At 33.3% G+C, this 17,566-nt stretch overlaps 2 protein-coding genes and 2 pseudogenes across 2 annotated transcripts; 2 read left to right on the plus strand and 2 right to left on the minus strand.

Annotated features, from left to right (window-relative positions):
* Positions 1-462: 462 nt before the first annotated feature.
* LOC145612071 (24-methylenesterol C-methyltransferase 2 pseudogene) lies at positions 463-1,554 on the minus strand (annotated as a pseudogene).
* Positions 1,555-2,396: 842 nt separating this feature from the next.
* Positions 2,397-6,161, minus strand: LOC145610831 (quillaic acid 3-O-glycosyltransferase CSL1-like). The gene is made up of 8 exons (XM_081666111.1): positions 5,562-6,161; positions 5,202-5,300; positions 4,742-4,882; positions 4,418-4,630; positions 4,195-4,300; positions 3,773-3,954; positions 3,133-3,480; positions 2,397-2,993 (listed from the first exon to the last, which is right to left on the minus strand). Exons 1-8 carry the CDS (start codon positions 6,150-6,152, stop codon positions 2,397-2,399), a joined length of 2,277 nt encoding a protein of 758 aa, XP_081522237.1. The 5' UTR covers positions 6,153-6,161.
* Positions 6,162-8,219: 2,058 nt separating this feature from the next.
* On the plus strand, positions 8,220-10,979 carry LOC145610833 (cytochrome P450 87A3-like). The gene is made up of 9 exons (XM_081666112.1): positions 8,220-8,422; positions 8,586-8,907; positions 9,170-9,319; positions 9,418-9,669; positions 9,757-9,846; positions 9,971-10,049; positions 10,386-10,492; positions 10,582-10,709; positions 10,868-10,979. The coding sequence occupies exons 1-9, from the start codon at positions 8,220-8,222 to the stop codon at positions 10,977-10,979; spliced, it is 1,443 nt and encodes a 480-aa protein (XP_081522238.1).
* Positions 10,980-13,085: 2,106 nt separating this feature from the next.
* On the plus strand, positions 13,086-15,693 carry LOC145612509 (cytochrome P450 CYP82D47-like; annotated as a pseudogene).
* The last annotated feature ends 1,873 nt before the right edge of the window (positions 15,694-17,566 follow it).

Here is a 17,566-nt window from a genome sequence, read left to right on the forward strand (position 1 = left end):
ACATTTTGCATTGATAAGCGTGATAAAAAAACAGCTTCAATGAAAAGATCCTAAAATTAAGGAATCAACATCAAATTTTAACAAGACAATAGCCATTCTATTTTTTTTTATTATTATTATTTTTTATTTATTTACGGGGCTATTCTAAAATTTAAAATACAGTTAATTTCTTTAGTATAGTACCAAAATTGTTATACGGAGTAATAATATAGTATTGATCTATTTCCAAAAAAATCAATTATGCAAATATGGAACCAGTCAATCACGCTAAAGATGCATATAAAACTCATCAAGTTCAAAACACAAACGAACACAACTATTTTAAAGAACAATTTAAAAACAACTTTGATTATTAAATTTAGCAACTATGATAAAGCTAACTTAGTCACCTAATTTCCTTATTATTTGAAATAATCTTAATTGAATTACCCTAAAATGAAATCAAACATACTAGTACATTAATCAAGCATCCAACTTGTCCACACCATTAGCATCAATAGGCTTTCTGCATAAGATCATATGCATGGGACTAAATATACCAGCCTCGCCGCCACGTGTAAGATAATCAGCGGTCTTACACAACATATCATGCACATCCACCGTTCCTTTTGGTGCTACTCCTAGGGCAGCAAGAACCGTTACCATAATATGGTTCCTCCAATACGCGATCCGACCCATTTTAAGCCGGTTCCACCACGGGTGCTTTGTTGCCAAATCTCTTTCGTCCACCACCTCGAACCCCACCTTTTTTGCTATAGCCGCAATGTCGGTGTAGCTCCTAAGCCCCGGCAATGCGTCACCTCTCTCGATCCCTTGGATAATGTCACGGTGTTCACTATTGTTAACATTGAAATCTTTAGTAGTGACCCACTCGTATGACACGTAGAGGGATCCAGGTTTTAAAACCCGGAATACCTCAGCGTACACGTCCTCTAATTTTGGTGCGTGACATGTAGCTTCGATGGAGTACGCCCCATCAAAGCTATTATCATTAAAAGGCATTTCTAAAAAATTGCCAAGGACTACCTCACAAAGTGAGTCTAGTCCGGCTTTTTTATTGTGCATTTTAGCACGGTTAACTTGATACTCATTAATAGTTATCCCAACCACATTGGCGCGGGAGTGGGTGGCTATCGCCCGCATAGGCCCGCCCACCCCGCACCCAACATCAAGGATTTTTTTCCCAGGGGAAACCTTGATCAAATCCACAGCCATCTCTTCATGTACCCGAGTGGCTTCCCGGTGAGACTTTCCGGGGATGGAAGGGGAGAAATGGAAGCTTTGTCCCCAACCCCACTCGTAAATATCCGTTACGAGGTTGTAGAATGTGTCGACAAAGTCAGGTACCTTTTCGACCGTATCGATCTCCTTAGGAGAGCGGAAGAAAGACCAGTATTGGCGGTACTTCTCTTGGATCTTTTCTCCAGAGATAGCGCCGCCGGTGAGATGGATGAGTCGTTTGCCTTTTTGTTCAGCTGCTCCATGGATGTTTATGAACCAATACAGTGCTCCGAAGACGAGGCCGGCTGTGCATAGTAGTGTTGTGGAATCCATGGTGGTGTGTTTGTAGAGAGAAGATAGAGTGAGGGAAATTGTGAGATGGAGTATTCGGTATGTGAGAATAAAGGGAGTTTTAAAAATTAGGTAGAGTAAAATATGGGTTTGATTATTGACTTAGTAAAATGTAAAAAGTCAATTTTTATAAACATTATAGCCATAGTATTAGGGTTGAATCGTAGCCTTTCAATTTTGTAGAATATATGTTGTAAATACATTTGTTTGATGACGAAGAAATCAAGAATTAGGAAAGATAACGATTGATTTAATGATCATTTTTTAATTTTAATTTTTTTTTAAATTTTTTTTTATGTTGGTTTTGACCATTGCATGAAAATTTCTTTCAAAATATAAAAGATTGATTTGATAACCACATTTTTTTTCTTCTGTAAAGTAAATTAGTTGTTCGGCTATAGATTGTCCATGTTTATCATCTCCCTGATCACTATCATCATTCCTTTAGGATGATTTATTGATTTTTCTATCTAGTTCAAATTCAAATATAAATAAAATAGAAAAAGAAAAAAAAAATTATGTAATGAACCGGATATACCCATACAATGTTTGGCTGAAGAAGTAATTTCAAGTTGAACCGAAAATAAAAACTTGAAGGATTGATTGACAGACGATGTAACAACTTTTATAAGTCCAGAAATCGTGATATTATAAAAGAAACTCCATGCCAATAAATGCATGATCAAACAAGGTTGTTCATACACAAATTTTTTTTTTCAAAAAAAACTCAACCTACTCAACCATTCTAATTAAAATTATAAAAATAACAAAATACTCCGTAAATTTCAACTAATCATAGACCTAAAGAGGCTGCATATAAGCAGCTATAAAGTCCATCCTTCTAATGCAATATAATGAAGCATCCTAAACTTTCTCTCTAAAACAAAGTATCCTAAACTCAAAACAATCGAACACAATGAAGTTGATATCAAAGTAGCCGATATAGGAACACTAGCATTGTCCATCCTTAACAACATACCCTCAATCACCGGAAAACTCATGATCAACACGTATGATGAGATGAACACTTGAGCAAGCAATGCATCCCAAGTTTGAGCAACAATCACTCTTGCTAGTCCACCAACAAAGCACAAGAGATTTAATGTAACTAATGTCACAATCGGAACAAGAAACATGTATGATGTACGAAAGTCATACTTGCCAAGGTGATACCATTTAGTTGTATCATCATCTCCAACTTTATTAGTAGGTATAAAACTTGCCTCTCGGATTCCCAACTTTGCCATGACACACTCTAGAGATCCGTAAGCATAGCATGTTACACATTTTATAATCGATATCCTTTGCTCGTTGAACCAAGAGCTTAATGAGCCTCCGCTGAGGAATATAACCTCATATAGGTGCTTGAGTAGTGATGATATGAAGACATAAGCAAACGCCACGAAGAATGGATCTGAAATCTACATTCACATATGAACAATCAAAATGAATATAATGGTATTCTACCTGAGACATCTTCTATTCATACTTTATGTCAAATCATTGCAAATAATATGAAATGGAGATAGTATGTTAAATTTAACTCGTCTACTTAATTACCTTAGGGTATAGAGGGATGCCATAGAAGAGACAAGTAGGAGGAACGATAGCAAAACATGAAATCGGCAAAAATTCAAGGGGCAAAATTGAAATCGACGAGTACAACATCTGCTGAAAGATTTGCATTCTTGATGGACTGTAAAATAGAGGACAATAATTGGATAGACCAAGTTGAAGAAGCCCTGCAGTCCATCTGGAGAGTTGAACCAGTGATTGATCCAGATTCGTTGTAGCGGTACGTAAGAACTGAGGCCTTGATGGATTCAGGTAAACAGACCTCCATCCTTTGCTTTGTAGCATAAAAGAAGTCATCACATCTTCTACTACTGACTCATAGTTAAACCCAATCTGCACACAACGACAAACACATAACATGCATAGTTTTGTCAATGAATGATAGAGCTTAATTATGTTACTAGCATAGATTTTCTACATGTATGTAACATAAAGAAAGAATTAAATACATTTATCACAACTACGGAATATTATATAAAGGTGTTTGTGCAAAAAATTGGCATATCAAAATCACGCGAGTTGGACAATGTGATAACTAATTCTGAATAGATGTAACATGCAAGGACGGAATAAAATAAAATTTATATATTTTTTGAGTTTTACATTTAATGGTGACATAACTTGCCTTTTTACCCCATTGTGTGCTCTCTTCATAAGAGCAAGAGGCTAAGGATTGAGCTTCTTGCAGAAAACCAGAGGAAATTTGCTCTGTTTCTTTGGTTGCATTTGGCTTGCAGTATTTTCCAAGAGATTTAAGGAACTTATTTGAAAGACCAAAAGTCTCTTTCAGTTCTTTGATGTCATTACCTTCATGAAATAAACAACATTTAAAAATGGATTAGCATTGAATATAGGATGTCATGTTTCTGAACAATAATACAGTACAAATTTTAAATAAGACCGTCTTATCATCACCTTGTAGATGGGTTTAAACCAAGGGGAATTGAAAGAGATACTGAAATAAAGTTACATGCTTCCTTTGACTCGCGAAAGTTTCTTATAATGTTAACCATTTTAACATTAAGGAAAATAAAAAAAAGAACACACCATGGTTTACATAGATGTCTGTACCAAATAAGGCCTTCCTCTTGATGTAAAAATTTGAACCAGATAGAGTTGGCCCTTGAAGTCCATCCATCCCTGACCAAAGTACCTAAAATTTATCATTGAGCTTGATTAATTGAACCTAATTTTTCAAAAATTCAGAAATAAACACAAGTAATAAAAAAGATAGGAAAATTAAAAGGTAAATTTAGATCAATGTTCTTACCGGCCATGCTACTCTCATCTGACTGTCATAGATGTCACTCTGACTGATGTTATGGAATTTTTGAGGATATTGAACCCAACCTAAAGAAGTCGTCGTCTTAGGATCAAGGTGATAACACATTGCTTGGCGGGCAGATATTGGGTCGTTGCAGTACATGTCACAGTCTAGGACTAAGATGTAAGGAGAGTTACTCAATGTGCTTGAAACCCTTAGCTTTTATTCATGCACAAATATACACTTGTGTAAGATGCATTGATATTGTTATTATAATCATGGAAGTAACAATTCTTATGCAAGTATGTATAATACTATATGATATTTTACCAGAGAATTAAGAGCTCCAGCTTTGAAGTGATGTGGATGAGTAGGTCTCTTTTCTCGAGCAAGGTAAACAAGTTGAGGCATAGGAATACTTTCTGTATTTATTGTTGCTGCATCATCTTCTAAGATATTCTCATTTATTACCTGACATTTAATTCAAATTTATCTCCAAATTAAAGACTTGTAATTTGTAAACTTTGCCATGAAATTTGAGACAAACCATGTTTAAAGCACAATGCACATAACATGTATGAACTCCCATGAACATAACATCATCTTAGCTATAGCTCTTATGCTCATTGGAGTTTTTATTAACTGGAATTAGTCTTCATGTTTTTCGGTTTTAGGCTTGATATTCAACGGATGCACAGTTAGCACACTATTCATATGCCTCCACCATCATATATACAGAGTATAAGGGCAAGATCAGATGATCTAAAGAAAAAAGTTGATATAGTAAAACCTGTAAAAGGGCTGGATGATCAATTGCACTTCCCTTAGCATTAATGTCACCTCTTTCCTTCCAGTTGACCACTCGCCGCTTGAAACTTTCATATTTATTCTACATACATATCATCATCATCATAATCATTATATATAATCCTTTTCGGTTTGAAGAATAGAATGTGTTATATACACCCGGGTGTACCGTACAACTAACTAACCTAAGGTTAGTTTTTGCTCTTCATTTAATGATAAAATGGAAAACAATCATCAAAATGAGAACATATACTCATGGATGTACGGTACACCTGGCTGTATATAATTACCTCACAGTGAAGAAACCTTAAAATTATAATTAACCCTAAAATAAAGAACTAACCTTAATTATATTTCTATCTTCAATAAACTCCTTACTTTGACTTGCTTCTTGTGAACCCTCAAAATAAGCTTGAGGACATATTTGCTTAACATTATACCTCTTACAAAAAGGTAACCACCAAGTCGCGAAAACCCAAGCCTCCTTCATACCATTCAAAGTAACAGATGCACCTCCATCATCAGATAAATAAACACTCAAATTTTGACTAGGATAATCTAAGCACATAGCCGATACAACGGTGTTCATAACCTTAAAAGTAGGCTCTCTATTATGATCAGCAGTACATATAAACACGTCGAGTCCAGGTAATTCCTCATCCTTAGGCAAATTCTCTGGAAAGACCGTTCGAGTGACTGGCCGCCAGTAAAAGGGTTGCCGGAGAATCCACGTAAATGAGAACATAACCTCGGCTGAAAATATAATAATCCATGGTAACATAGGTGCACCATTTTTGTTGAGAAAAAAGGTTGTTCTATAGTAGAAAATGGCTATTAAGGCTATGATATGAAAAATTATATAAGTTCGATTAAGGATTGCCCTTAGTTTGTAAACATGGCAATGGTGAAGAGGGTGATATTGAGTGTTCGCCATTTGATTAGATTTCAAATTGGGCGAAGAACATTAGCATACTTAGCTTGCTCCTTAATTAAATAGATTTTTTTTTTTTTTTTTTGAATAGAAATAGATCTTATACTGATATAATAAGGATAACTACTAAAAAAAAATATTAAAATATTAAAATGATAAGGATAAGTAAGATTAACAACTTAATTATCTCGTCCCTAAATTAATTAATTAATTAATTAATTAATTAATTAGCAATAAAACTCTGAAAAATTGAACGAACTCAAGTAACAATTAGTCCAAGTTTCAAGTATCATGTTTATTTTGTGTTGGATTGTTTGTAAGTTTCGTTCAGCTTACATACTCTAAATAGAACAAAGCGAGAAACCAATGAGGCAATGAATGAGAAAATTATAGGGTAACAAATTTACTTGGAGTTATACTACAACTAACTACATACTCTTTTAGCGTATATGACTCAATTCACAACTATCAAATGATCTAGCTTGAAAAAAAAAAAAAAAAAAAAAAAGAGGGACCATATTGGTTTCAAGAAAAAAAAAAAAATATCCTAATCCTTTAATTGACTTTTTGAGGGAGTTCTTTTTATTGAACTCAATTACTTATTGTTGTCAACAACAAAAAAAAAAATAAAAAAATAAAAAAATAAAAAATGAAAAAAAAATTACTAATTAAAAAAAATTATTTACAACATCTCAAACGGTAAGCTATATACGAAGCATAACTTGCCTAAAAAAAAAAAAACATGCCAAGCATAACTTAGGGCTTGTTTGGCATCATTTTTGGTTTTCAGTTTTCTGTTTTTTTGAAAACCAAAAACCAAAAACAGGAAACAAGAAAAAGGTGTTTTCACTTTTCTGTTGTCAGTTTTCAAAATTATTATGATTTTAATAAGTCTATATAATTTTTGTTTCATTATGTGACATATATAATACACTTTTAAAAAACAAAAAACCAAAAAACAGAAAACCACAACGATGCCAAACGAACCCTTAGGTGTTGTACTTTATCTGAGATATTGTACTTTAATAAGGTATAACTTATTAAACAAAATTACTTATAAGCTTAAGACAATGTAGGGAAAATTTCCAAATTGCAGCCATTTAAAGTTCATATTTTGCAAATTGCAGCCATTTAAAAAAGAAGTGCAAATTGCAGCCAAAAGTTTGTATAAATTGTAAATTACAGCCCGATTCAACTTTTTTATTGGTTTATATGTCAAAAAATCTTCGGTAAAGGTTTTAGGGACCATTTTAGTCCTTAGGGGTCCGAATTAGCTCAGAATTAACAAAAAAATAACGTTATTTCCTCGTTTGCGTAACAAAAATGTATCGATTTATGAAAAACTATAAAAATGAGACACTTCGGTTATTTTTTTGCTAATTCTGAGCTCAATTCGGACCCATAAGACCTAAATTGACCCCTAAAACCTTTATCGAAGATTTTTCGACATGTAAACCGATGAAAAAGTTAAATCGGGCTGCAATTTACAATTTATATGAACTTTTGGGCTGCAATTTGCAATTTTTTTTTTTTTTTTTTTTGAAATGGATGCAATTTGCAAAATACAAACTTTTAATGGCTGCAATTTGCAAAATACGAACTTTAAATGGCTGCAATTTGCAAATTTTCAACAATGTAGCTTGTCAATAATTTAAATTAGTAATTAAAGTTATGTTACAAATGTCACACTATAAGTAAAGCTAGTTTTTTTGTTACTCTTCAATTAAATTAGTATATATGTAGCCTGTTTAAGCTACAACCTTGAAGTTACAATATTTTCTTAATTGAATTAGGTCCTTGTCAGTAGTTTTCAGTACCTATGGAGTTGCTCTTCTAAACTCAACCTTGCAATGACTGAACATGTTTCATGTTTCATGTTTCCTCGAATTATTCCATTTTTTCTCCAATAATAACTAAAAAAACAAACATTATCAACAAGCCTTTATATCCTTTATATATAAGGCTTGCACGTTTGGTGAATTGAACTCTCTATTAGTTTGCACTCTCTCAAAAAAAAGCAAAAAATTAAAGCACTCAAGTTCCACAGTCAAACACAAATAATCTTCCTTGATGTCTCTGTTTGTACTTGGCCTGTTGACAGTGATCATCATTAGCATCACAAATCTGCTGCTTTACAAATGGTGGAACCCAAAACACAAACCCAATCTACCACCCGGTTCGATGGGATGGCCTCTTATTGGTGAAAGTTTTCAATTTTTCAGCTCTAGTACTTCCTATGACATACCGCCTTTTGTCAAACAAAGGATGATTAGGTATACATGTCAACGCAAACACTAAACATAATTATACTTTCTCCGTTTCAATAATATTAATTGCATCCTTTCTAAATGACGTACTCCCTCCACATTTTATTACTAAACTATGTAAAATCTCTTATTTTCATTCATTAACATATCTTGTGATTGTCATTTTAAGGTATGGACCAATATTCAAAACCAGTATAGTGGGTAACCCACTTATAGTGTCTGCAGATCAAGAGCTGAACTACATCATATTCCAGCAAGAGGGTCAATCTTTTCAAAGTTGGTATCCAGACACATTTATTGAAATCTTTGGACGCCAAAACATTGGTTCTCTAGATGGATTCATGTACAAATATCTGAAAAACATGGTGTTGAGTCTGTTTGGTACAGAAAGCCTAAAGAATATGATATCTGAAGTTGAAGTTGCAGTACTTAAACATCTACATCAGTGGTGTAGAATGGACTCAGTTGAGCTCAAAGATGCAACAGCAAGGGTAACTAATTAATTAATTTGTTATAACTAAGCAAGGTTTGGTGTAGTTGGTTCGGGATTCTCCTTGTAACCTTGAGGTCACAAGGTTGAATCATCCCAGCTACGGTACTTGGGGGTGAGGATCTCTTACCCTTCATTGCTCCTCACTTCCAAGTGTCTGCACTGGCGCGTAAATAAATACTAGACCAACAAAACCGTGAGGGTTGAGATCTAGTTAGCACTAATAATGATGGTTTAAGTTTGTGTCTTGTATTATTATGCAGATGATATTTAATCTGACAGCGGAGAAGCTAATCAGTCATGACCCCGAAAGCTCTTCAGAGAATCTAAGGGAGAATTTCGTCGATTTTATGAAGGGATTAGTATCCTTTCCCATAAACATTCCTGGCACAACATACCACAAGTGCTTACAAGTAATTTTACATTTCACAAAAAATCCTTCATACAAATCCTCTAAATAATCAAATTATCAGTAATAAATAACTTTAACAAACTTACATTTTTATCATAGGGAAGAAAGAAGGCAATGAAATTGTTGAAACATTTACTTCAAGAAAGAAGGATGAACCCAAGAAAACAGAATAAGGACTTTTTTGATTTTGTCCTAGAGGAATTATCTAAGGAAGGAACCCTTCTAACCGAGGGGATCGCTTTAGATCTGATGTTTGTACTCCTCTTTGCAAGCTACGAAACGACATCTCAGGCACTCACATTAGCTATGAAATATCTTACAGACAACCCTTTAGTGCTGCAAACATTGACGGTAGTCTTATTATTCTGTTTCACTCTGATCTTACTTAATATTTTGATATACAACTATAAATTTACACGTTGTCAAATGAACTAACAGGAAGAACATGATTTAATTCTGAAGAGTCGTCAAAATTTGGATTCTCAACTCTCATGGAAAGATTACAAGTCAATGACTTTTACTTTTAAGGTTTGTTAAGGCGTCCTAATATTATTTGAATCTTGTATTAATTTCCATCACTTTATAATATGAAATCCAAACAAAACATTTGATGTTTTAGCAAGATTGGCTTAATTTAATGCTTTATTTGCAGTTCATCAACGAAATAGTAAGGCATGGAAACATTGTTCCGGGAATTTTTAGAAAAGCTCTTAAAGATGTTAGCTTCAAGGGTATGTTCCTGAAATGTTTTGTACTTCGTTCAATTAAATTTTGTGAGATTGATTTTAAGTCAATGTGTGTTACTACTCTGTAAATAAATTGCATGCCAAATACTAGTATGTATATTCGCCCAAAAACAATAGGTGACGTGTTCAAATCTACCTACCACCACAGCTCCACTTGTAATTGGATAATATGTACTAATACAGGCTAATCAAAATACTCTGTTACACAACTTAAATTGTCATCTAAATATGCTTTGTACTTAGTATCATTCAAGCCCTATTTTTCTTATTGAAATATAAGTCAACATACATGATGAAGGATAGTTCATTGGTTGTACTCAGGCTATACAATTCCGGCGGGTTGGGCTGTGATGGTTTGTCCTCCAGCAGTACACTTAAATCCTGATATTTACAAAAATCCCCTCGACTTCAATCCATGGAGATGGGAGGTACGTACCATACATGTACCAATTCTTACCATCATTTCTTAGAAAAATAAATACAATACAAATAATACACGAATTATATTGGCATACAGGGAGGAGAAATAAATGGAGCATCCAAACATTTCATGGCTTTCGGGGGAGGTATGAGATTTTGTATCGGCGCAGATTTCAGCAAGGTGCAAATGGCCGTGTTTCTGCACTACTTAGTTACCAACTGCAGGTAAATGCAAACCTATAGTTGATAGAGTATAAAACATATTCCTGGATCTCAACCATCAGTCTAAGTTTTTGGTTGAGTTGATCCACTTACAATAGTCATATATATAATCCACTCGTCTTTGTATAAGTTTTAAGGTACATATCGCGGTTGTAATTCAGGTGGCAGCAAGTAAATGGAGGGAACATTCTTCGCACTCCAGGCTTACAATTTCCTGATGGCTTTCATGTTCGTTTTTCTGCCAAGAGTTCATCAGTTAAAGGGCAAATTTAGAAGTGCACTAAGAATTCAGTACAGAGTATATGTGCTACATATTATTTCTTATGAATCAGTTAGTCATCTGATTTCATGTAATTACATATAGGATTGTGTTTTAATTGAACTGTTAAATTACATGTAAGTACGTCTTCAATTCATTGACCTTGGCTAAAATTAACAAAATAACAAATTTCACCTAAATTAAAATCCATCACATATATACTCTATATATAAATTCTTTATAATTCTTCAAAAAAAAAAAAAAAAATTCTTTATAATTTTTAGAAAAATTTGTAATTTTTGGGAAAATTTGTGAGAAAGGTCCTTCTAAGTAGGTCTTTTTGTTGTAAAGGTCTTTTAATAAAACTTTTTTGGTTGGAAAAAAAAAAAAAAGTCAATTGTCGGAATCTGATCGAAGGACCCTCACCACAACCTAAGTGCGACAAAAGGATCTTTTGTGCCACCTTTTATATAAAAGAACCTTTACAATAAAAAGACCTACTTAAAATGACCTTTTTCACAAATTTTCCTAATTTTTATTGATTTTTATTTTTATTATTATTATTATTATTATTATTATTATTATTATTATTTTGATCTTTTAAGATTGTCATCCTTGAATAAACTAGTTTAAAATCTTATTTGATTGTAGATTTTTTTTTTTCTAATGTTTAAAATAGAACATAAAACTTTCATTGTCCCTATACATCAATTTTCTGTAAAATAGAAAAAGGTTACATTTGTAGGACAGTTTTCAAATGGCTACAATAAAATTGTGGCCATTGTAACTAGTGAATCTCAACCCTCTATTTTACAAAATTGATCATATCCATCCATTTAGTTGACTTTAAAATACACTTTATCACAAAAAAAAAAAAAAAAAAAATAAATAAATAAATAAATTAAATGAGATTAAAAAAATATATATCAAATTTTATAATACTAGAAATTTTGTTCAAAGGATGAATTGATGAAACTTATAATTTATCTTGTTTTCAATTTTTGTTTTGATCTTTAATGTCAAATGATTGGTTTCTTAAAGATTAGAGACAAATCTCACAACTTTTATCTTCTTATTCGATCTACTTCTATTTTGCTACTTTTTCTTCTTTAACGGAAGATGATTCATTCTTTGGATAAACTGATGCAAAAATCATGGGCCTAGTAATATATAATGTTGAGTAATTGGTTTTTAATGGAGATGGGAGAATCTTTTGAACTTGTAAATTGCAAGTATATGCGTCAATCAATGGCAAAGTACAGTATTTTGTTTTAGAAACTGAAATTTTTTTAATCATAATCAAGAAAACTGTTTTTTTATTTTTTATTTTTTTTTTCTTATTAAAAAATTAAAAATTAAAGTCAATTGGATGAATGGACAAGATTGATTATTAAAAATATAGGGCCAAGATTAAAAACTAATTACAATAGCTACAAGTTTATTGTGGCCATTGAATAGTCATCCTACATTTGTATATATATTTTAATGAGAATGGTATGAGTTACTGAATAGATCGTTGGCATGAAAGACAAAATGTCAGCAAGCTAACCATTTAATGAATTCCTCTGTTCACTTTTACTTGCAAAAAACATTTGACTAAAACAACTGTGAAAGCTTTTTTATCAAACTATTGCAACCAACTAAAATGAACGGAGAAAATACAAAGTGGCTTATGAAAGATGCTAAGTGAGTAGAAATTCATTGAAACAAAACAAGATACAAGACAAAACGAAAAGTGATTAGAATTTTCAAAGATCTAAATGTCATATCTAAATTTACATAAACATAACTTTTAATGAAGTAAATGTCAAACTAAGGCATGCTCACTTGGGAACATTTACCATCACAGCAATACAAATCAAAAGCTTATCAAATATTGTCATGTTTTCCTTAAAAAAAACTATAGGAAATCACCAACATTTAACCCCACAAAAAATCAAATCAAATAAAGAAAACAAATTGCACATTTTTCTAACCATAGCCACAAGTTTGGTTTTTCTTACTGTGGTTGGAATTGATTGCACATTTTTTGTTTAAGACTGAAAACAATTAAAACTATTTACAACCAAAATATACATTCAGAGTTTCAGACAACTAAACCAAATAGATAAAAGCTCTGAATGGAGTTTCACAACCCCATCAAGCTCTCGGTTGAAGCCGCCACAGGCGTGCTTGCATTCATACTAGTGCTTTACTGCCTAGTAAGATGGATAATGAACGATAACAATACCAAATTTAATCCACCTCAACCATCTGGTTCATGGCCTATTATTGGCCATCTACCACTTCTAGGAAGACTTCCTCACATAACCTTGGGAAAATTAGCAGACAAATATGGTCCAATCTTTATGATCAAGCTCGGTTTCACACGAGCCTTGGTTGTGAGTTCAGCTGAGACGGCTAAAGAGTGCTTAGGTACGAATGACAAAGTATTCTTAAGCCGGCCTCAGAAGATTTTTGTTGAACTCATGACTTACAATTCGGCTATGTGGGGTTTGAGTCCATATGGCCAGTACTGGCGTGAGATGCGTAAAATCACCACCATCGAGGTCCTATCCAATCATCGGATAGAGATGTTCAAAGATGTCAGGATCTCTGAAGTACGATCAGCCTTAAAAGTTCTTTTCGATGATTGTAGGATCAAGGGAAGTTCGTCAGTTGAGATGAACCTATGGTTAAACGACGTAAGCTTGAACATTTTGGTAAGACTGATTTCGGGGAAGTTGTTGAAGGAATTCTACCAAGCTGAGAAATGCAATCAGTGTGGTCAGGCACTCAGGGATTTCTTCGAATTGGCAGGTGCATTTGTTCCTGCTGATGCACTTCCCTTTCTAAGAAGGTTGGATATCGGAGGGTACGAAAAGAAAATGAAAAAGGTTGCAAAAGAAATTGATCAAGTAGCACAAATGTGGTTGGAGGATCATAAGACAAGAAGCTCGAAAGCGGCAAAAGAAAAAGATTTTATAGATGTGATGCTTAAAATATTTGAGACAGAACAGGAAAAGCTTTCTGAATTTGATGAAGATACTATCATCAAAGCTGCTTCCATGGTAAGAACTTTTACATTGATATTCATATAATTAGGGAAAATTTTTGTGAACAGTCCCAATATTTAACCTGCTCTGATACCATGATAAATTAAAGAGAAATAGAAAACAATCAGAGTAGAATTGCTTGCCTTCTCATTGATAATAATTGAGAATATATAGAGTTACAAACTCCTAGACCTCGTATCAAAAGATATCGTAGGATCTTAGGAAATTAACTAAAATATAGGAGATAAATATATGGAAATATTCTTCCAAATCTTCCTAATATACGGTAATATCTCAATAGGAAGAGACATATATGTGTTGAAATAATAAATAGAGATGAGAGATAAGAAAGAATAATAAATGTTGTATTTAATCCAATGAAAAATGTACTACATAGCAACATATATATAGGGCAAAATAACTAAGATATAAGTAAAGAACATGATCCCATGATCATTGATCATGCTAACATTAACCCACTAATATTATGACTCCACTATTACAAACTAATACTTAGTAGAGCATATTCCTAAATATTAGGAGTTAACTAACCGCTAACAATTCGAAGCAAATATTCCAGCAATGGGCTTGTTTGGTAAATGGCTTTTTACTAGCTTTTTTATTGGCTTTTGGCTTTTTCATTTGGTCAAACATCCAAAATTTGTGTTTGGTAAATGACTTTTACAGTCAGCTGAAAAGCTAGTATTTAAGCCAAAATAAAAAAGCTACTTGGAGTAGCTTTAGCTTTTGGCTATCTAAGTTCCTAATAACATCCAACAACCAATTTTATCAAACATGGTTTTAGACTAATAAAAAGTCAAACAGCCAACAAAAAAGCCAATACAAACAGCCAGTCAAACCAGCCAACAGCCAGCAGTCAATTGCCAAACAAAGCCAATATGTTCACTATTTTGTCTGGAAAGACCTTATATATTTTAAGTGGTTTAAAAGAACCTTATAAATTTATTTTGTTATTTTGGGGGACCTTGAGATCAGAATTCGACAACAATTGACTTTTTTCTGATGTTGACCTCTCATATAACCTTAATGACCCCTTTTCTTTTTTCACTCATTAGACATTGATTTTAGCGGGGTTAGACACGACATCAGTGACACTAACATGGGCACTGTCATTGCTACTCAACAAAAAGGACGTCCTGAGGAAAACTCAAGCTGAACTAGACAATGTGGTGGGTAAAGAAAGACAAGTCGATGAATCAGACCTCAAAAATTTAGTCTACTTACAAGCGGTCCTCAAAGAGACAATGCGACTTTACCCTCCAGGGCCGCTTTCAGTCCCTAGAGAAGCCATCACAGACTGCACCGTGAGCGGTTACCAAATCCCAGCAGGTACTCATCTCTTTGTTAATCTTTACAAAATTCACAGAGACCCTCAAGTGTGGGAACGTCCACTAGACTTCGACCCTGAAAGGTTTCTGACGACTTACAAGGACTACGATTTTAGAGGCCAAAGTTATGAATATTTGCCTTTTGGAAGTGGTAGGAGGATGTGTCCGGGTATATCCTTTGCTCTTCAGGTAATGCAATTTACGCTAGCTAGTTTACTACATGGATTTGAGATCACGACTCCATCAGATGAACCTGTCGACATGACTGAGCATTTTGGACTAACCAACGTCAAAGAAACACCACTTGTGTCCTCACACATCGCCTTCCTCACAACCTTTATTAGTAGCTAAATGTTAGTGTGTGATTCAAATCGTGGTAGGCAGTTATACTCCACCACACTACTCCATATCTGCACACACTACAACAGAGTAATAGAGTATGGATTATATACTACATACTCTGCAATACTTATTTCACTCACACAAAAAAAAAAAAAATCACAAATCTGATTGCTTGGGCTTTCAATCAGGTAACCAATATTTAGCTCACACAATTCCGGCAAAGTCATACATCTACGCCGTCGACCGTTGTTTTCTTTGTGGATTCACTTGAGATTGGTGATTTTTGGTGTTACTAATTCATCTTCTTCTTCCCTAATTTCAAGGTAAAAACAAATTTTGTGTTAATTATTTGATTGGATTTATCAGTGGGAATGCATTTTACACATTTCGAAAACGATAATTTTGAGCATAATAAGATGAAGCGTAGAATATTTCCAATAGGGATTGAGTGGAAGACAATAATTAATTGTTGTCTTTCATCCTATTAGTCAACTTGGTATTGGAAATATTGTGTTAATTCGTTGTTAATTATTTGTTGTCTTTTAATCCATCTATAGGGATTGAGTGGAAATATTCGAAAACTTGGATTGAAAACAAATTTTGTGTTAACTTTGTGTTTGGAGTATTGATTTTTGATGATACTTTCGTAGCTCTGATAATAACAATACAGGTTGATTTTGGTCTCTACTCTAATAATTCCGGGTTTGGTGATATCTTCAATTCTCTTCAATGGTTTGAGCTGAAAGGTGAAATTTTTCCTCTTAAAACATAATTTGAATTGTGTAATTGATTATTGAATATGTGGGTTATTATGGGATTTGGTTGAATTTGAGTTTCTGCAAATTTGATTGCCAGTTTTTTTTAGTATGATTTGATATTTGAAATGGGCACTTTTCAATTTGACAAGAGATAAATTCTTAAAAATAGAATTGGGGTTTTTTAGCAGATTAAACAAGAGTCTTTTAGGAACAAAATTGGAGCTTAATTATGGAGAAAGTGGGGATTTTGGGAGGTAAAACAATGGAGAAGCAATCGCATATGATCTGAGACGGGTTAAACTTTCGACATGTTGGTGAGAAACTTGAGAGTTCCGGCAAACCTATGGAGAAAAATGGGAGTTTTCAACACGATATAATGGAGAAACAGGAGTTTTCGTGGGTTGTTGGAGAAACAGAAGAGTTTTCATGGAGATGGACACGCAATCTACCTTGAATATGTAATTTTTTTGCTAGATAAATACTGTAATTTGGAAAGTGAATAAATAATGTGTCATCATGCTGAACTCATGTTTGTTAAGAAGAGCAAAACCTTTTAATAATGTTATGTGCACTCAATGGGGTTGGATTCCCACTTAAGTCGTTGGATCCAATTTACTCCATCCATAACTTTTTTTTTTTTTTTTTTTTTTTTTTTTTTTTTTTTTTTATTGTACTTGGTATGTAATACTTCGTATATGTATAACTAATGGTGGCAGTAAAAATCAAACGATGTATATAAAAAATGATAAGATGTGTACTATAGGATTATGATAAATATAATTACGCATGTAGTGCCACTATCATGGTATCGCCGCATATGCCCTGCTCGAGTGTTTGGACAGTGACTTTTGTGTCAATATCTCAATATGGACTCGAATTGGTTATAATTTGTTATGTATCAATATTAAATTCATATGTAAATGTAAATGGATTGAAAGATGTTGATCACTATAAAAACATTGATTAAAAAAACTAAACATTTCAAGGTTTTTGATAGTTTTCATTATCGGTTGTGGATGATTATTTGATTGTATTTGTTCACTGTATAAATATTATGAATGCATTACAAATTAATCTTAATTAATCATTCCAATCCTCTCAATTATATCTTATTAAG

Source organism: Chenopodium album, chromosome 24 (genome assembly GCF_948465745.1).
Source record: "Chenopodium album chromosome 24, dcCheAlbu1.1, whole genome shotgun sequence".
Taxonomy (NCBI): domain Eukaryota; kingdom Viridiplantae; phylum Streptophyta; class Magnoliopsida; order Caryophyllales; family Amaranthaceae; genus Chenopodium; species Chenopodium album.